Source organism: Haliaeetus albicilla, chromosome 7 (genome assembly GCF_947461875.1).
Source record: "Haliaeetus albicilla chromosome 7, bHalAlb1.1, whole genome shotgun sequence".
Classification (NCBI taxonomy): Eukaryota; Metazoa; Chordata; class Aves; order Accipitriformes; family Accipitridae; genus Haliaeetus; species Haliaeetus albicilla.
Genome location: NC_091489.1, coordinates 32,426,672 through 32,448,599, shown reverse-complemented (window position 1 = coordinate 32,448,599; position 21,928 = coordinate 32,426,672). Strand labels below are relative to the sequence as shown.

The following is a 21,928-nucleotide window of genomic DNA, read 5'->3' as shown; positions in this document are numbered from 1 at the left end:
CATGTAGTGTTATCCCATATATCTTGCTGGATGTTCAATATTCACCCTTTTTATAGTTTGAAATTCAACTGGTGCCATTAACAGCAGACAACTGAGGGCTGTAATCATTCCATTCTGCATTTCTAAAAGGTTTTATTTAATTTTACTTAGTGGCTGACATCATGCCATCCTCTTTTTTTTTGTTTGTTTTTCTTTTGGGCCTGGGGGGGGTGTCATTCCTCTTTACTGGGGCATTAATAGACAACATCAGTGTCTTCGAAGAAAATTATTGTTACTTAGCTTGGTTTTCTGTACCAGTGATTCTTTCACCATCCTTTCTTGAAAAGGATTACTATTATATCATTGGAGACAGATTAAGTTTCAGCATAAAGGTAATATTTCACTTACTCGTGTTTTTTTGGCATCTCAGTCTCTACACATACATGGAAGTATATTGTGTTCCGCAGATCATTTGTTGAAGTTTAATGCTGCTGCTAACTAGCAGTGCAAAAGAGTACTGCTACCCTGGGAATATTTCATCCCTTTCACCTTTTCCTGTTTTTGTGTGGATTTGTGCAAATGTGATGAATAACAATTCAAGAACTAAGTGGGATGCTCTAATTGCATTTCCTCAGTTTTCAAGACTTCTATCTTTCCAAATTCCTGCACTGTTTTAATTGAGTTAAATTAAATGATGAGTCTTAAGGCTCTAAAAATTTTATGAATTAAAGGGACCATGATGTAATGTAACCGAAGAATGCTTCAAAGGCAATAGGTGTAAAACTGGAGGTAAGACTCATTTCATCTGAATTTACATATCTACAAGAAACCTGTGTACCTGTGCAAGCCCTCAAGTCCTTCAAGAGAATGAAATTGTGCTAGGAAGCAATTCACCTAATCCATTTTATATGCCCGGTCTGTGAGAATATTAACATAGAACTCGTAGAGATTCCAATAGGACCTATGACATATATTTTGATTAAAAATTATATTGAGTGTGTGGGTTTTAAATGGTGTCAGCAGAACGAGCTCAAACCTCTCTAATTAAGGAGATAGGCATTACATTTCTTAAGCAAAGGATGAATTGAGATTAATTCCTCTGACAGGTGTGAAACTTTCTTGATGTATGTGAAAACAAATATGAGATGTCCTCAAAATTACTGCACCTAATCTTTGTCTGTGAAACGAATCTTTTTAGAAGAACACTTCTTGGGTTTTAGATTATCTGTTAAAGAAGATTTTTAAATGGCCTTTTAAAACAAAAAAAAAGTGATTTATCTTAGCTAGTAAGTTATCTCTGAATGAACTTACTAACACTAGATTGCGGTACTTTCCAACTTTTCCATAAATGCCACTAAAGTCTTGTACAAAGGCTCTCTTGGTCCCAGCCATTCTCTTTCTAAATAGCCACCTATACCTACCCCCGGACTGTGAATGAGGCACAATTTGTGTCCTCAGGGAATTTCCTTTCTTTCAAAATGGATGGACAGCAAGCAAATGAAACAGCAGCATCTTTGCTCAGGCAGCCTAAGGTTTTAATCCTGTATAAGAAATGAAGGTGGGCAAACATTAAAAAAAAATAAATTAGTTCTATTAGAATATATTCTTCAACTTCCAGGGAAAATGAAACATCAAGAATAGAAGGAAGAAAGCAGTAGGAAATGTATCAGAGAATAAGGATATGGACAGTTTGTAGGTGGTGGTGTGGAAGGGAATGCTCAGAGGTGCAGGAAATTTGGGAAGCATATTTAGCTATTTTGTTGCCTGGCAATATAAAGCAGTGCCAATATGCTCTGAGTGTTTTATGCTATTCCAGAGCAGTTTAAATTACCCCAAACATACTGGTGAATCTTAAGTTAAAGTTTAAATAAGATTTACAACTTACATTGCATGCCTTCAAATCAAAAGGAATAATAATTAATACCATTGTGTTTGAATTCCTCATTTTATGTTTGTATAATAACAAAAAACAAGGGGAAATCATAAGAGTTAAGATTAAGAGAAAAGTTTTACACTTGCATTTGATTAATTTAGTACTGTTGTTCGGAGAAAGTAAAGTTTTAAAAGAGAAATTCAGACCCTAATCATGATCTTAATTTAAAGTCAACCCTATTAAAGAGTGAAATTTGACATTCTGATAACAACTCATCTACAGAAACAAGAAGTGAATTTTACATTGCATACCATCAGCTGAAATTATTTTATTTTCTAAGATTTACCATGGGAAGAATTATTCCATTTGCACAGAAGGCACTTCGATATGTTGATATGTATCATGACAGCCAGCCAGAGGTTTGTGCCACAGATGTACGTTTTATCTGTGCACATCTGAGTTCTAGTGACAGCCATTTCTGTTGCATACTTTTAGCATGGAGCAGCTAAGTGTTTTGATCAGTCAGATATCTCATCACCTTTCAAAAATTACTAAGATCTTGAATCTAAGAAATTTGAAGAGTGACTATTTAAGTAAGAAAGAGTAGGTTTTATTGTCAAGAAGAAAGACATTGTATTTCATGTCATTTTGCTTGTGTGAACAACTTAAAACTAGGTATACATCCAAGTTTTGCTTTCCTGTTTTGCTTTTTAATGCAGTAAGAACAAAAGTTGAATTTCAGTTGCTCAGCATCTGCGTAGCCTCCCAAAATGGTTGAAGAAGCTTTTACTCAGAAAAAAGACACTCAGAAAAATTTCAGCTGCCGTTGCCGCTCATCCATGCAAAATTAGGCAGCATCGCTTTACTGACAAAGCAAAGAGAAAGGCTGGGGTATAGAAGTATGAAATGGTACATTCTCTAGAAACTTGATCACAGTCTTCAGAGAGCAATGAGAGTTTCAGTTTCCAAGCAGAATAAGGCCGTCCCTGGGAATAGCCAACAGCGAGATGCTCGGCGAGGAGCCGCGCAGAGACTGGACAGCACATTGGACAGCGCTGGGACCCGGCGCAGGTGCCTCCCGTGCTCTGCTCGCTGGCCATGCAAGGGCACAAATTAAGGTCATTCTCCGTTACTTATGAAGACAAATGTTAACTGCTTCCCTGAGTAGAGTTTCACAGAGATAATACATCACCCCAGATCACAGCCGATGGTAAATGACAAGGTGTGAGAGGGGAGGGAAGCATTTTATAGCTGGGTGATTAAGGGGAAACCTGCCTAGCGCTCGCAGTTCTAGGGACACAGTCACTGTGCTTTCAAGTCCCCAGGAACAGCTTCACACACAGTAGAGAAACAAAATGAGAGGAACCTTAAAGTAGTGCTTATGACTTAAAGATCTTACATAGGTGAAAATACATGGTAGACAGACTATGTTTTTTAATTCTGGAATTTATTCTGTAACCACTGCAAAGAGAGGAAAAAACTTTGTGCTTTCCAGCCTGTGTTATCTTCCCCACTTGCCTTCATCCTTTACTAGCCTTTAGTTTTCGTGGGGTTTTTGTAGTCTCACTGAACTATACTTTTCTCCAAGCACATGCTTCTGGAGACTGGTTTTGATTGTGTTCTTGTTCTACTCTCAGCCATTTCCAAACGGGGAACTGTTTGAAATTCCTGCTACTTGGCTATAGGAATTTGGGCACCTTTTTTTCCTTGGCTTACTCTTTATTATAACCCTAAAAGCACATCTAAACTTGTGGTCAAGAGTGCAGTTCTGAAAAGAGCTGGCATTGGGCTTGACAGCTTTGAAGCAGTTGATCATATGAGTTAATAATTGGTGAACAGCTCTGTTTAGCTCCGGTGTGATTAACAGAGTGATGCCGTGTAGTATATGCCCAAGCAAAGGTTTTGGATACCATAAATTTTTTTGCACCTATGACTTAATTTAGACATTCCATGTGGCACTTAAAAATAAAGAATTTTCTAGTGCACCATTATGGAAACAGAGTTTCTCTTGGCCTTTGCCCAATTTATATTAAGAGATCCAATTTATATTAAGTGGTCATTTTTAAGGACATCTACTGTAGCCATTGCCTAGGAAAAGGAGTTCAGCCATAATAGGTTGGTTGTGTACCCTTTCAACAAAACTTTAAATATTTATACTTTCAAATTTATGTTGTGTGCTCTGTTCCTTAAATAGAGAGCTATCTTGAACATGATCCATCTAGCTCGTCCAAAACACCAAAACAGAGCACTAACCCAAACAACACTGTTCAGTTGTATTAGTATTCCTAGTTTACCCCAGTCCCATACTATTTAAGACATTTCTCCTTTTTGTGATTGCTTAGTGATTGTCTCGAACCACAGCTGAGTGGTAAAACTAATATTTTCTAACATGCTCTGTGTCTCAAAGTGTGATTAAAATGTAATGACTAATGCCCAACAAGTAACCTTAAATTATCATTGCTATCTTTATTCTGAACCCAAATATAGCAGAACATAGTATAGCCAAACAATCAGAACTCCAATTTTGAATCGTAAATGCAGGTGGGATTGTAAGAATACAAGGTTTTGTCTGTATCAGGTCTACAGCCAACAGTCTCTCATAGCTTTGTTAATGATCATTTGAGAGAATTCAAGTCTGCTACTTTAGTTTTGCTATTATTTTCTACAAATCACTGGGTCAAAACTGAAACATTTTGAAATAATGATTCCACTCCTTTAAATTCAATAATTTTTTTATCTAGCCTACTTCCTTTGTTTTCTCCATGATTAAAATGTAAATATTCCAGAACTACAAAATTTGAAAAGAACATAAGGGGTGAGTATCTGCCGAGGAAACACGACAGACAGCATTATCTTTCTTCTCAAGTCACCACACATACAGATATTTTATGCACTAGTCATAACTGGAGTGAGGGAGTATTTGAGCTTTATTCATAATTTCTTCATACGTTGCAGGCTTTCTTTTTCATGGTGCTGGGCATCTGCAACATCCCCACACATGTCCATGAGTCCCTTACTGCCAGAAACGGGTGGCAAAGCCCCTCAAAAGCTGTTCCACTGTACTTGGCTGGTTAGACATTGCTACTGTTCCCTGTAAATGTGTCAGCATAGCCCATATATAAACATCAAGCTAGAGTGCACACAAAGCAGTTGCAAACTACTGTTTGAAGGATCTAAAGAGCAAGCAAGTATGATTGTCACTAAATTTATCTATTTTCTTGAAGACAGACTTGCCAAAAGAAACCCTTTTTCTTCAAAGTGCTGTTAACAAAACCATACCAACTTGTGTTTTCTATGAAAGGTAATTAATTTTTAAGTTGAGCCAAAGAGAAAAAAGATCGGTGGACTTGACAGCAAAAGCAGGATCAGGGGATGTAAATTCTAATGAAGTATCTCTGTTTACTTTGTTCTCATTTAAGGAGCCTCTCTTCAATTGTGTTTGGGTTTTGTGGCATCTTGCTTAAAAACTGAAGGCTGTACCAAGAGCAAACAATTTCCAAGCACAGCGTAGTGTCACAGACACCTGTGCCTCTTTCCCACAAAACAGCAAGTTAAACAGACACTTTGCCTCCTCCACAGACTTTTAAGTCAAAAAATAATCAGAGCCAGCAAAGGAGGAGGATGCTCTGTGCTAAGCAGCCCAGAGAGAGACCTATTTCAATTCACTTAGTGTGTGCTGTCAGGGCCAGGATGTGTTTATTATTCCACTGCACAGCCCTAATGGATGCAAAAGATTCTAAGTTTTAATCAGATGCAGCAAAGTGTTATCCATGCCGTATTATCATATGTGGTGTCCAGCAACTACAAAAATAATAACATGTGCTTGTAAGTAGCACTGAAGTTGCATGAGGGTCAGGTCATCTCCTGGTTCTTTAGGCAGATCTCTGACTCTGCAAAGTGGGAGCTTTGCTGTGGGTTGAGGGCAATGTGCAACCTTAAATTTGTAACAGGGTCACTGGCTAAAACAAGCTTTCTGCTATGCATTTGGTGCCTGTAATTGAAGACATTCTGTATAGACAGGCTTATGCAGAACAGAAGCTGTGTAATCAGGTCCACCAGATGGACACAGCAACAGGATCTAGACCTGTGCCATGAGGACCAGCTTTTAACAGAGTCTGAGGCTGATGCGCTGCTCAGGACAAAGATACTTGTGTTTTGTATGATAATCATAATAATTATATTCTACTTCCTATGAATACTTAATAAGTATTTTTAAAACAAGTTATTGTTCTATGGATAGTAAAAGTTCCAATTTACACATGAAGATTTGGCTTAAAATTAGGTACGGGCTTCCTTTGGTTTAAAAGGAAGAAGGCCTTTCTCCGATTTTTTCGTTTTAAAAAGGGGTGCTTGGTATTTTTTCCAGAACTGTTATGCTTTCCTCAATAATTACATAAATGCTAATTTTTTGCTGCTTCTTTTGGATTCTGGATGCGTGCATTATTTTCGCTCTCAAAAACGTAATTTTGGCAAAGTAACAGAACTTTAAGACACAGCACTTTCCTGGGTAAATCTTTTCTATAAAGCATAAAAGTAGAGAAAATAGTAGGTGCAACCTCATGAGCATCTTTGTAGTTGTTGTTTTGCTTTGTAAGATATTTCTGTTGCCTCTCATCCACAACTGGAATGTCCTTTCTAGGCATCTTTCAAGTTTTAGAGGAGCAGGGAACTTCTTGGTAAAAATAACACTGTGTCTGGCTATGTGGCAAACACCAGATGCACAGCATGGTCAAAGGGTTTCTATATGCACCCTCCTGTGATTCTGCTGGCAAGATAACCTTGCAGAGCTATGGGGAGAGGGAAAACACTTGTGGTACTAGGCAAAGTTAGGCTCCTAAGAGCTGTAAGTTGGAGAGAAACTTGTCAGGGAGTGATCCCTTCTGCATTTAGCACACTTTTTGGTGTATACTTTTAGATAGTATTCACCTGGAGAACTTGAGAATGCCAAATAATGTAATGATATATCCTGAGTGTAACTCTTCACATCTTTATTCAATAATAAAATATTTGGTTCAGAGGTGACGTTTTATTTTAGTCAGTGACCTGCCAGTTATTTTCATTTACTCTGTTATCTGTAATCTCCTCATTGGCATTGTCTGCATTATGATGATACAACTGCTTCTCCCTGCATTTGGCTTTCCCTTCTCATTTGCCCCCGAATAAATAATATTAATATGTGATGGGACAATTTCCAACTAGCATCTATCACTTCCTCCTCAATCTATAATATAACGTTAGACTTGCTTCTCTGCAGGCTTTTTGGTTTCTGCTTTCCTTTCTCATAGTCTGGAGGATTTATATTTTTAAAAGTGTTCTGTTTTCATTTAGAAGAGTTATTGAGTTATACATGCCTAGCTTCATACACCACGGTAAACTCTCCTGAGGGTCTGGCCGTGAACTTTCACAAGAGGAGCTGCTGAGTACTCAAGACTTCTAACAGTTCGACTTCATTTGTAGGTGTCAAGCCCTTGAAAATCTGTCAAAGCTAAGTAGATTCAAAATGGGATTGGAGACCACTTCAGAAATGAAATATTTTCAGAGTTGAAATTCTTGTTGACCAGTACTTTGAAAGGAATTAAAACTTTACTAAAACTTGAACTCCAGGACTTAAGTCAGTCTTTAACTACTAGAGATTAGCACCAGGAAGGCCTACGTGAAGGTGGGAATTACTTTATCTACATCTGCTTTAGAGCTCTTTTACCTTTGTACAGCATCTGGTACTAGCTGAGGGCAGAGGCGGAGTGCAGGTCTTAGTCAGCCCTGGGTCTGATTCAGTCTGGTAATTATTACATTCCTAAAGCCCTGAGCAATTTGGGGAATCTGGCCTACAATGACCAAATGTCACTTCTAGAATTCTTGCTTATCTTTGCATTGTAGCTAAGGCAGAAATTATGTTGTCCCACTTATCCTGTAACTATATATGAGACTTTGAGCACAGACAGAGAGTCTCCCCATGACTTCCCATATATTTGATTAGAAACCCTACATGAATTCTGTGTGTATCATGTCTTCATTCTTCTTTTCCAGAGCTGACACATTACTGTCGTCATTATTTGTTTATGTGGTGCCAGCATGACAGTGTTTGGCTCTTCTTTAGTTGTCCATATGTAAACCAATAACTTGTAATTACTTTTGAGAGTGCCTTTAGGAAATAAGGAAATGACACTTACGCATTCATATGCCCTGTTTTAGAAAGAAGTCGGAGGCATCATGCTACTGCCCTGTTGGAACAGATGTATCTGGTATGCAAAATGTACATGCCACATGTGGGCTAACTATGAGACAAAATTAAAATTTTAATCAAAGTCTCCATGCATTTCCAAAGTATTAAACAGCAGATTGTTAGGCGTGTAAGTAGGTCACACGTTGTGTTGAGCGATTGTGCTTTGTCCTTAGCCATCTGGCAACATGAATCAACGTCAGCTGGATGCAAATATAACTCTGCAAAGGTGACCTTGGTAACAGGATTGGTCCACTGAGCAGAGACTACAGGAGGGTTACCTGCAATCAAAAGAATACTTTAAGGCAAAATCTGAAAATAAGGTTTCTTGATTCTAGGAAATCTTATAGCCACCGCTATCAGTTTGGTAGTCTGCTGTTTGTCAGTGGTAGCTATATTTAGTTTCAAATCAGGGATTATTTTAATTAATTGCTACATGTATACTTAGATCTCAGTGAATGACTGAGAATTCACTGAAATTCAGAGTAGGTATAAATGAGGTGGAAGACACCAAATAAAAGCAAAAATGGTTCACTATGGTCAATTGCTGCTAAAAAGAGAGGTTCTAGATATTATCCAGGGATGTGTTTTTGAAGAAACTTAGCTTTTGAAGCACTCTGTTTTTAAAAGTTTCTGAAGCTTAACCCAGCAAATAGAAAATACTTGTAGCTCAGTTGAAATGACACTATCAAGACAATTTGTGAGTTTTAAATCTGTGGGTCTGACATCTAAAATGAATAGAAAATTCCAAAAGGAAAACAATGTATAATAGAACTTCCCTGTGTTGTTTCCAACTCAGAACAGTATAGCATTTTTCGTGTATTAAAGGTTTTGCTGGAGTGCATAGTTAACTTTGCATTTTGCTGCCTTACTTCAGGTGTTAATGTTTGAAATCTTTGGCTTAAGCATCTTTCAGAGTGACATGTCTGCATGACAAAATTAGAATCCAGTTCTGATGGTTCCCAGTCCTGTTTTGAAACCACTAATCCCACGAAGGAGTTTTGTGGGCTACTCGAGTTTTCCTGGTTGACTGCATTAACAATGAAGTCAGAGTTTCCTTTGTATGGAAAACAAAAAAGGGAAAAGGCAGATTTATGGGCTTTCTAGGTTCCATGCTATCTACAAAATGGATTTAACATATGCCAAACCTACAGCAAAGAAATTCACTCTTACATTGTCCTGAATAGAAGAAGCTCTTTTCTTCTTAAACAAAGGAAACACTGTGAAGCGTGAAAGCCATCAGGTTTCCTCAGCCTGCCTTCCCTGCATTATGACTCATGCGGTTAAAAACACCACTACAAAATGAGAATACAATGCTGTTGTCTGCACACAAACATGCTAATTTAAAATGTGTGTTCACATACCATGAACTAATTGTCTTCAAAATTCAGAGTTATTTGGTTTTTCCAGTTACAGCTAGGCCCTATTGGAGTTTCCAGATTTTATTCTTTTTATTATTATTATCATCATCATCATTGTTGTTATTATTGTTATTATTTCTGAAAGCATTTTATACGAACGTAGAAACTACTCTTCTTGCACAGTAAATGTATCAAACCACATTTATTTCTGTTTCTCTAGTACTAAAGCAAAGAAAACTGCTGCTTATAAGTTGTATGAAGCTGTTGTAAGATGGTGAGGATGTGAGCAGGAGTTAGCCATATGTTTATACCTGCCCACAATAAAGAATGTCTCAGACCAACGTTTAGGTGAGGGTGTAAGAAGTTGCATTACTTTCAGTTGACTCACCTGCATGTGTTTAAGGATGCGAATTTGTCTTGCTGAAAGCCAACTGGCATTATGAAAGGAGAAATAGCAAATATTGAAATATAATTCACATTCTTACAATCTAAGGTTATTATTGTCCACTGAAGATCACTTTTTCAACGTACTGGAAAAAGTCTGGTTTACTACTGAAACTGTTAAGAAGTACATTAATCTAAATTACTGTGTCTCAGAGAAGGATTGCAATAACTCATAGTCTATATCCACAATGGATATGTGAAAAGTATAATGTCTGATTTTGCTTTAAGCTAATTTTCTTTTTTATTTTACATAAGTATTATAAATTGATCTGTGACTACAGGCTGCCTTGGGTATATCTAGATTTGCAATCAGTGTACAGCATAAGTTATTTTTAGATATGAAATATCCTTGCATCCACAAAGTGTGATTATTCACTTGGTACAAATACGCTAGGGAAATAAGTAATTTTAGTCCTTTTAAGTGGTTTACAATCATCTTTTTTCACTTTACTGGATTTAAGTCTTTTTCCAGTACTTATGAACTGTTCAGTTGAGTGAGTCTGTTTCTAATCGATCACCAAGTCAGACATAGTGATGCGATCGCTAGGTTTCTATTCATGAGTCTGTTTTAATTTCAGAGATAGAATTTGCAAGACTTACACTAACTTCATTAAGGATTTCATTGGACCCAGGATGAAATCATGGTGCCTCCTGAAACTGTGAATTCGTACACTGATTTCTAAAGGTCTCAGTCTGAATGGCAGATGTTTGAAGCAGTGCAGCAGCAGACATTTGCTAGGACATTACTGGATTCTAGCACAAATTCATGAAGTTGGTTCTCTGCAGAGACTCTTGTTACAGATTCATATTCAGAGCAGAATTTAAAACTCATTAAAGCTAGTAATTTTAAGTGCATACTTCCATGTAAGCGCTTGCTTATAGCACTGTCTAACAGCAACCAAAGGGAACAATAATTCCTTAATAATGTTGGAGACTTTTGGAGCAAATGAAATTGTTTCCAAATCAGGTAAAAATGAGCAGACATTCAGAATGCCAGACAACATCTGTTACACCTGGAGACTGAAGACTGAAGATTCTGATTGTACTTGTGTAGGTATATTCTCAACCATTTCCCAGAATCTATGAATTTTGTGGGTTTAGATAATACTATTTACAAACCAATCGAGTCTAACTTTTTTCTTTCAATTAAGAAAGTTAATTGGAAAATGTCCCTAGAAATCAGGTTTCTCCCCAACATACTGTAAATAAATAAGTTATGTTGGAAAACAAGATGAAGATAAATGGACTGTTTCAAGCTTTCAAAGAACAGGAGCTGTGTAGTCCTCTAAACAACGAAAGTACATTTCATCGTCTAAATATCAACACATGCATTAATGTTTATATTCATTTTAACGTTATTAATTTGATTGCATTCTTTTAATAAGAAACACAGATAAAATAAGTGCTCCTGCAAATATTTGCTTGCATTCATATCACTTCCTAGAACTTCTGCATTTCATCATTGGTTAGTGCTGTTGAGCAGCCTCAAAACTGACCCCAGCTGAGGCAGCTCCTCAGAGCCCTGGGAAAGTTGTCATTTAAACAGCTTCCGAGTTGCAGCCCTTCTCCTGGCAGAGCTCAGATACACCCCAGGTGGGAGGTAATTGCCCTCTGTCACTTCACAATTCACTTTCGTAAGAGTATCAGCATTGCTGGTTTTATTGGCTTGCTGGGCATGTTGAACTACTTGAATAAATGAGGTTGAAGGGAACCAAAACGTTGCTGTTTGATCAGACTTCACAGGCAATGCATAGGTTCTAGTTCTTTGATCACTTGGAGAACTGTATGCAGTCAGCTGCATCCGACACCAACCTTAGCTTTCTGCCCTACCCTTCCCTGCAGTTGGCTGAGTGAGATAACCCCCAACTTTATTCCTTATTTGTGGTCCTACCTCTTAATGTAAATTCCAGTTGGTAGCAGATTACATTAATGCACTTAATTAATTTAAGCTACAGCAACTAGCAAGCAGATACAGGATTTGCTCAGCCATGCCTGCAAGAATGGCATAATCTTCAGGAGAGAAAAGGAGGATTGCTAGGGATACTAGCTGCTTTAGCTACACCAATTTAAGTTATCCATAAATTTGAATTTAAGCCCTTCTTCTGAAAAAAAAAAACGAGCCTGAGTAAATTTGAAATATGACAAGAGTACTTTACCTTCCTTACATTTTTGCAGATACAGTAGGACTCCATCTCTTCGAGAAATGATAGTGTTCATGAATTTGCAATAGCTCAGTGGAAGAACAGAGACCCTAAAATGCATAGTTCTGCATGGGCCTCTCACAAAAAGACAGGCCCTGCCCTAGCTGCTTCCTGAACATCGCTTTCAACCAAACGAATTATATAAATATCTGAGCAAGAATTAAACACTTGTATTATGAAAGACAACTTGAAGTACTTCTTTCTTATTAAACCTAGTGGATATACATTCAGCATGATTATTACATTAATTATTTACCTATTATATTTTTTTGCAGCGTGATTAATATCTCCAAGCACTGTTTTGGAAAAAAATCCAACAACTAAGAAACTAGTAAGAGACAGACTGCGATAGCTGTTTGAATAAGTATTCTTGGGGTGTCAGAGAAAATGCTAGTAGCAAAGTTGGACACTTTTAAAATCCAGTTTCTTCTGAAGTTGTAAATTTTCAGGCTTGGCTTTATAAAGCATTGAGATTTTTTTGTTTGCCTTTTAAGTCTTGTAAGACTCAATGCAACATTTTAAAACATAGTAGTAGCCTAGCATCAGTCATCACAGTCTATTTAGCCTGGTGAATAAAGAGTTCTTCCACTTATTTCTGGTTTGCAAATTTTGCCTGCTGGCCCACAATTGGTATAGTTTTGGTCTGCACCTTCTTATAATTGCTTCTGAATGTTACTGCTCTGGGATAAGCATCACTGTAGCTTTTGAGAATTAGGAATCTTCTAGACTGACATTTGTGAATATTATCTGTCATAACATTTACTGGTTGGAGTTTAAACTCTAAAATTATCCACACATACAATGCTCAGGCAACTGGCTTATCTGTGCATGTAAAATAAAAGCTTTAGAGCAGCTTTTAAAAGAGATGTATCTCTGTCTCACCAAGGCTTGGCTGGGCTTGGTGCAAATAAAGAAACATTTGTTGGCACCTGATTTGCCAAAGCTCTGAAGACATGCCTGTTCTGAAGTCTGCAGGGTTGCTTCCTAGAGGGTTTTTACCTTTGTACATCACTTTTGGCACAGCAAACTGCTAAACAAATTTCTTGGTGGAAATGCAGTTCAGGCTGCTGTGGTTGATTAGATCACCCTAAGATGAGCCTAAGCAGATTTTTAACCTTTTGCAGTGGGAATGAGGCAAAGATTTTTGGAGAAGGAAAAAAAGTTGATTTACTTGGAAGTAAAAGTAATGCACACTCTTCCTGTAATTGCATCTTCTTTCAGTTTATAAGGTGTAGTGAAAAGAGGCAGGGATTGCACTGCCCTTCTCCTTATCCTCTGGAAGTTTGGTATCATGATGGAGCCCAGTGGGTACTGCTTTCCTGGTACCTCCAGTTCAGATAAAGGCTCAAATCTCAGTAACATGAATGCTTCGGAGCAATGTACTGAAAGCACTGGGTGAAATCTTCCTTAATTCAGGACCACTCCAATATATCCATTTTTCTTATCTGTTCCCATGCTTCCCATGTGTACTTTCCTAACTTAAATGTGTTCCAGAAGTGAAAGAATTGGTCTGTGTCTACCCAGCACAATCAGTTGAAAATATTTTTGTATAGACCTGACAACAAAAGTGTGGGTGGATAAGGTCAAACCCAGATGCCACCTGCAGATATCCCCTTGGCGCACAACTAGATTATTATTCTCTTCAAGGCCGGAAAGGGCTGGAATTGAGACAGAAAGACTGGGTGGTCCTCAAATTTAATGTGCCAAGAAAGGCTTCCAGCCTACTGTGCTCTTGGTTCCTCAGGCTGGAGATAAAAATGACAGTTAAGCCATTCTGCACTTCATAATGTTGAGAAGACAAATCTCAGCGAGTGTCTCCTATTTTTCCCTCATCACCTGACCTCACTTTGGCCATTTTGTCATTGCTTAGAGTAGTTGTTTTTAGGAACCTCAGAATTAGGTGGTAAGTCTAGACATAGTCCAACGGCTGAGTCAGTAACACACTGGGTTTGTAGCTAATTTTTCAGGGTTATATGCTGTTTGGAACAGGAAATCCATGATTTTAATTAACAATAAATAGGAAATAGTCTGCTGTGAATTGATTTTAAACAGGTACTGCTGTACTAAATTAGTTCAAAATAAGCAGGATTTTCCATTGAGCAAATTGATATTAAGGCATCTTGAGTTTATTAGCAGTAGCTACATTATCTGTCTGAGGCTAACTTTGGTTTCAGAAAAGAATGAAGCTGAAAATCTGTTCTCAGATGCAAACAGATGAGCTTATCATAGAGTACGGAGCATTGGGACAGAAGAGACTTGCCCCATGTAGTCATTCAAAGAACTAATTGGCATATGTATTGCATCTTACAAAATAAATGGAACTAATAACAATTTGTCAAAAAACAACATTTTTGTTTGTTTATTTCATAATCATTTAATGTTTAATGAAATTTTGGGAGAAGACATTTTCTTGACGTGGTGTTTGTGTAAAAGATCCTTTTATCTGACACTTCATTAGGAAAAGAATTTGGATTTTGACCATTATTAGGAAATAAATCTCCTTTTAATGCAGGGAAAGCTGTGCAATCTGCTATATTTAACACAGAGAAGGACCTAATATTGCCTAAGCTGTCATGCTAGCTCTGTAAGACAAGACTATGCTATTGCTTTCAGATTCTGATAGTATTAAAATTTGAACTAATAACTTATATTTCATACAATTTTGCAGATGGGATAGTTGAGACCTTAGCAGTGAAATGACTTACAGAAAGTTGCAAAGGAAATCAGTTTGTTAGATAAGATGACTAAACTGTTTCATTTGTGTGAGGCATTGAATCAATGAGACCTCCATTTGCCTGATGCTTATCTCAATTTCACTGGCATTTGCTCATCATCATTTCAGAGTTGATATTGGTATCACTTGGAATATGTAGTGGTGTGATTTAGAATGACATTTTGGGATAGGAGAAGAATTTTCTTTAATTTGCAGTCTTCCAAATTTGAGTATCATTTACAGAAAAGCAATTTCTGTCTCACCATCAAGATCAGAGGGCTTTATCCTTTGCATTCCCTGAAGAGAATTTACTTACAAAATCCATGTATTAGCACTTTACACTTTAAAACAATCATATAATGTGGTATACTTGCTAAATTGGGGCAACGAGTATGTTTCACTGAAAAGCTTTTGGGCTTTACTCTCTTTGACCTGTTTACTATAAGGACAGAGGGAAGACTGAGCCATCGCAGAATACTGCTGCAGGCTGTGTTCTTACAGAAATAACTTAACTAGGTTAGCTGATGCTAGTTCTGGGTACTATATACCTTATTTTAAAATTATGCATTGTGCGGACAGAAGGCTATTTTTAAGGTGGAGCTAAGCTGATTTCTCTTAGTTTTATGGTTCACCTCAGAGAACAGAGGTCCTTCCCAGTCCTTGTTACGTTCTTACACATACACATACATATATATATATATATATACATCTTTGTAACACTTGAGTTTTAAAGGATGCATGAGAATTCAGCATTGTTTAGCATGAGAATTCAGCATTGTTTAACATGAAATACTGAGATACTTAATCTATATCAAAGGAATATTTGCATGTGTGATCTAGACAGACTAAGTCTGTATGAGAGGAAAAGTGTCCTCAGTAATGTAGATTCTTGCATAATGTCTTTGACGGCTTCGTACTCTCCTATGATATAACAGGTTTTGTGAAAACTGTTTTCTGTATAGGATCCTTGGTACTCGCACAAGAACCCAGCTTTACAGTAAAGGCACCATTATAGGACAGCTAAAAAGGCTTCATTATCATGTAAGAAAGAAGTTAGTAGTTCCTAAAGCTCTTGGTGGCCATGTAACCATGGCCAGTGAAAGAACTCTTGACTTCAGTTATTTTAGTGCTTACTGAATAATAACAAAAAATCATTCTGCCTAGTAAAAATACCATATACTTCTATATTTCCTTTCTTTGTTTAGCCTGCTCCCAATGGTAATCGAAGTCTCTCTGATTCTTTCATTCCCTTTAGCTGGCAGATTGGAATGCATTCTTTCATTTTCATAACTACTGATGAACCCTAAAATAATCCCTCGCCAACCTCCTGTTCTGGATTAACTACAGTAATACTGACTCCCTTAGCATTCTTACAATTTTTAAAGTGATTTTGACTTCTTTATGATGAGTAGTTGATTCACAAGGGTTGCCTGACTATCTCTCAGACTAAGGCAATTTGCCAAATGCATCCATGGAGTGGGGAGTGAACTTTTAATGTATTCTGACTGATATCAATAGCAAAATTCAGACTGACTTCAGCGGAGCAAGCCCATGTCCTAACGGACTAAGTCTTTGAGACTTTCAATTCAAATCACCCACTGAGACATTCACAGAATCTTGTCAGCCGTATTACTGCAGTGCATTAACTCTTCCTGCTTGACCAGAGGAACACAAGCTCTGGATAAAAGACTCCCAGATTGGACTTTTTCTATCTAACGTTCATTATATTAATGGAAATATGTTTCTGATAAATAAATTCCATTCTCTTGATCTTTCTCTAGCTTGCAAGCTAATAGATGTTATTCTACATACAGTAAAGGTAATAGATAAAATGTTTCGTACCTACAGAATTTCAGTGATACTCTGCCTGGACCTTGTATTGAGGTTTGGAGTTTTGTTCTGGGGGTTTTTTGAGCTGAAAAGTATATATTCTGACTTAATCTTCTGGCATTTATGGAGCTGTTGTATAATAGTAGTTGATTTTTTTAAAATGGTTATATCTAAAGTAATCAATAGGAAGCAGGAATGGAAATGTACTTTTCTTGCCCAGGGTGAGAAATAGGAGTGCTTATGAATACTATTCTTGCTGCAGTTGGATTATGTATGTGTAACTTAAGGGTGAAATTGCATAGTGATGGGTTTCACTCACGTTGTTGTTAAACCCGTGATTTTCACTGGCACGCAGTAGAATTAATCTGAAATGGTTTTACTGTTTCACTGAGATCAAAGCCTGAATCATTCTCTTCCTCCTGCATTTCTTGCTCCATCTGTCTACTTCACAGTCAGTCTCGGATCAATTAATAAGCAAAACTACATGTTCATTGTCTTTGTGATAGGGCTGTAGAGGATCTTTTCTGATCCAAGGAAGGTGAGAATATAACAAGATTTCACAACATGAATACAAGTTTTTACTTTAAATGTTTTTTGTACTGTTTCTGTGTTGCCATGAGCTAGATTTTGTCCTGTGTCTGTTTGTGCAACCTTGCTGTAGATTACACCCATGGGAAAGCGTGCCCTCTCTCCTTTCTTTTCCTTTTTTGCTTGGTTTTGTAATTCAGTCTTCTGTTTGTAAATACCTATATAAAGAACATTCTTATGTAAAACACGTCTGGCACATTGAAGATGAACTCTACAACACACAACACAGCTGGAAACAAATTTTGAAAAGGAGTCATGGCTTAGTAATTTAGGCCAGAGCTTCTTCCATAAAGACCAAGAAACTTTTGCTTGGTCCATTGATTAAATAATGGACAGTATATATTGTTTTCCAGATGGCTTGTTTTTTTCCCCCAATTCAGTGCCCAGTGAGCACTTGCTTCTTAGTCAGCTGGCCAGAGTTTCAGCAGAAATATGTCCCCCGCAATTGCCACCAGTGAAGAGGTATCCTTTAGCTAGCTGAACCCTTGATAAGAGCAATATAGTACAGAAAAAGGAGAAGTAGCTGAGCGTGAATGTTTCATTTCTAAAAATCTTAAGTCACTTGGGTTGCACCATTGCTTAAAACTTCTCCGTTTCCCCTCAGTCTGCTTTTTAAAATCTTTCCTTCTTTCTTTAACATGGTGATTTTGTGCTGCTGTGGTCTCGGAAAACACTGTAAGTGTATGCCAAAGGCAGAGCCAAGAGCAACACGTGTAAGTTGCTGAATGACCGAGAAAGGTATGAATTATTAAAAGAACTAAATGATGTGCTGTGAGGCAGCTCTTGTGGATAAGCAGTATTCCCCCTTTTTTTTTTTCCCCTGATACAATACACTTTCTTCATTGTATTTTTAAAGGTTCATTAAAGATAATTGTAAAGAATAGTCATATTAACAGCATTTGATTGGAGGTGTTAGGTCAGCATGATTTATTGTGGTGAATGACAAGATTCTGTGCCACATTTCTATGTGTTAGCAAGAATATAAATCTGGGCTAGTTGTGGCAGTAGTTCTTTATACTAATGTCACAATAAATGAGAACACAATACAGCTTTTCATGACAGCTTAGAAACCAGAAATATAAAATGCAGACTTTTTTGTAGCCCTTCGCACAAGTGAGGACACATTCAGGATCATCAGATAAACCAGAAGATATTCAATATTTTAAAAGTTTAAACTTGCACTGGACTGATTTCTGGACTTTCTGATGTCTGGTGTCTCCAGAAAGCTGCTGGGAAACCAGCAGTAGGTAGGCACTGACTTTGAATAGCAGATAGTGTTTTAACACTTCCCTCTGTCATTCGTGTTCTTCTACAGTCTAGTTCCCATGTATGTCTTCTCTAAAATGTTGTCTCAGCACTTATAAAAGCAATAGATATTTGGCTGATTAGTTATGATTTGGAAAAGTATATGTATTTTCTGTGTTGTATTATCTATGCATTAGAGATTTCACAAAAAGCTGCTTAATGCAATGTCTGTACATACAGAAAGATACATCTCACACTAGAATCAAGAAGTTGCTTGGGGATTTTAAAGACCAGGTAATTATGACAACTACAGTCACAACCATCAGAATAGAAAAGAGCTTGAAATCCGGTGTTTGTTTTAATCCCTATTGTTTCTCTCTGACTTTCTCTTTCTTATGCTGCAAGACAATGCCTGGAGCTCCAAAACTAGTGAGCGCCCCTGTGGTAAATGTATATTATATATTATGCACATATGTCTGCTACACTAGCGCCATTTGGATCAGGAGTATTCTAATGGTGCAAGTGCATAGACTATATTGTTAAAAGCTTTATAAACAATATAGGTTTTGAGTGGTGCGTACCCTACTTACAGCTAAGTAGTTGTATCTTGTAACCTTATAATTTCCTATCATTGTGGAATTCATGCTATCCAGATATCTCTGTTACTTTCAGTGGACTGTGTTTTGATAACTAATCAAAGGGAAAATCCTCAGTTTGATAAAGTAGAGATTTTTCTGTTATTCTTTTTGGATGTTGCTTTTTTTGCAATGTTTACTTATTTTGAGCCTGATTTTCATCCTCCAGGTAGGTAAAATCTGCATATTGGCAAATGTGTGTCTGCTTTGCACACCCAAATCCTGGCGTGTCAGCACTAGCCAATATGTGCGTGCAGTCACCTGCACGCAAAGTAGACACATTTTCACAAACCAAGATGTGTCCTTTACCAGGGAGGCTGGCTAAAAATGGTGCCAGAAGTAAGGAAAACTAATAATATTGCACAGACTAAGGAATTTAGCAGGAAGATGCTTAGTAGTGTTTTCCAAGACTGGTTTGCTTTTAAGGGAATTTCTAGTCAAATCTTAGTCTGCCTTCAGTAGTTACAAGCCTCATTGAAGTAACTAGGCCAACATCCACAGTGACAAAATGTTTGTGTGCTGTGAACATATATGTAATTTTGTAAAAATTGCCAATTTTAAGTAAGGCACTTTATCTGATTTGTCTGTCAGTGGGAGCACAAAACCAGTGAAGTGTATAGATCAAAGGGACAGAAAAATGAAGTGCATCAGGAGAAGTGATAAGGAACTATGCAAAACAAAGTAGCTTTCTTTTTTCACTTTACATTTCACCTTCTTGCTGCTACATTTTTTCTGCTACAAACTGTCACCTTCTGCTTCCTCAGCTAATATTTTAGATTCATTTTGCATGTCAAAAAGGTGCAAGCTACCACAATCACTGGCACCCATTTCCTGACCATCTTATACCCAACATGTATCTTATAACACCATTTGTGTCAGTGTTAATGCAGTAGCTTTACAGCCCACTGCTACCAAGGTGAGAAAGAGTTCAAGGAGAAAATAAATAAAATGGTTTCATTCATTTGTTGCAACACAATGTAAGAAGGTGGCATAAGTTCCCTTACATAGAATTTCAATCAAATCCAGCCACGTTGTTAGCTAATTATATTTTTTTGCCTGCTATTTTGACTCAATTAGAAGGCATTTATGAATCTGCATGGAAGTAAAATGAGGACACAGTGCTCAAATGTATTGTTCTGCTTCTTCACCCATTACCAAGGAAGTGACTCAATAATTACATCCAGTTTAAAAAATGCTTTGAGAGGAAATGTTTTGTAACAAATTTTAAAAGTACTGCTTCAGTTATTAAGCTATTTAATCTTTAAATATTAAATGAGAAACTTTATTATGTGCTATTGTCTGTTTCTGTTTTTTTTTAAAGGTTTCAATTTCATTTGTAACAAACCTGACAGCTAAGACAGTTTACCTCAGTGAACTTGCATACAGTTATTCCATGGCTGACAGTCACCTAGTGTCACCATATTACACTGGATGCCATTACAGCTCTGGCTCCTGGACAATTTAAATACGATACTGTCTTGAATACGTGATAGAGTATAAAGTATACGATGTGGGAAGTGTCAAGATTTTAGTGGCACCAACTGTATCATAAAAGAGCTGTGATGTAACTTCTACAAACAGAACCAGATTCAGCAATATACTCATGCAATTACTATCCATATGAAGCAGTAAATCACTTAATACTGAAATAACACTAATTTTAGAGCAAAACAAGACAGTTAACACAATAATTTAACACAACAGAGAATGAAACATACTGCAGCCACTTGAAAAATAGCACGGCAACATTGTTTAAAGACTGCACTTAGCAAGAACCAAAAAGTCAGCCATTTTTTCAGTTCCTGGCTATAATTTTATAGCCATCTTCTGGTAACTGCACAAACTAAAAAACTTGGGTCTTTTTGGTTGCTGCTGGATTACATCCAGTACTTCTCTGATCCAGGCCTTAGACCTCTTCAGGAGAGAGAGTTTTAAGTTCAGGGTGCTCCCAGTGGTGCATGATGAATCACAGCTATCCCAATGAGTCAGCTCTGAGTAGCATGCAGCTGCCTGCAGCACGTCAGGGTCTTCTAGGTAGATGGGACAATCTGACAATCCTGCCACTCTTTTGAACTATTAAAGAGAAGTTTCAGCTCCAGAGATAAACACCAACTCAGGACGAAGGCGAGTGAAGAGCGGTAACAGCTCCAACAGCAGCGTGTCCCACACCTTGTCCTGCTCAGGCACTCATGCAAGACTGACTCAATGGGAATAGGCTGTCTGGTGAAGGAGCAGCACCACTCTCGTAAGCACTTGGTGATGTCCTTGAAGGTTTTCCATCCAAACTGCACTGAGTTCATGGGATCAGGTCTGACTGCAGTCTAAGGCCTTCCTGCTGCAATGGCCAGAGGTATTTCTTCAAGCACATACTTTGGGTGGCATGCCTGATCCTCATTTTTCCTTCAGAGACATTCTTCTTTCCCCCTCCCAGAAAAAAAGTAACACTTCTTGCAATGTGCATACGCTGCAACTTCAACTAAACCCGGATGTCTCACATAACACAGTTGAAATATTGTCCTCCTTTAGTATGGAGTGACAGGTTTCTCTGACTGCTTTCTCTGACTAACATGTACCTAGTCAAATATTAATGAGCCAGCACACAGAAGCATGAAGTAATCTTTTGTTTTTCATTAAGTGCATAGATTAAAGAGATGTTATTTTACTGTATTGCACAGAATTATGTCATTTCAGCTTAGAGTAATGTTAATCATATCAAATTGAAATGATCCTTGGTTTTGTTTTAAAGAGCATAGAAGAACAAGAAGTAGAGGAAAAACAGAAGTAGAAATGGAATATGAGACTATAGTGAAAGTGAGTGAAACATTCCCCTTTTTATCTA

General features: G+C 37.4%; 1 protein-coding gene across 3 annotated transcripts in view; it reads left to right on the top strand.

Moving 5' to 3' along the window:
* PLCB1 (phospholipase C beta 1) overlaps nucleotides 1-21,928 on the top strand; it is a 412,892-nt gene that overhangs the window by 367,152 nt on the left and 23,812 nt on the right. Inside the window, exon 32 of one of the 3 annotated variants that reach the window (XM_069787594.1) lies at nucleotides 21,836-21,900. The exons of 1 other annotated variant lie outside the window; for it this stretch is intronic. In XM_069787594.1, the coding sequence (XP_069643695.1) occupies nucleotides 21,836-21,874 (39 nt within the window). In that variant the 3' untranslated portion in view covers nucleotides 21,875-21,900. Of the gene's footprint in view, nucleotides 1-20,410; nucleotides 21,440-21,835; nucleotides 21,901-21,928 lie in introns of those variants that run through there. One more of the 3 variants, XM_069787593.1, reaches the window with a different exon arrangement.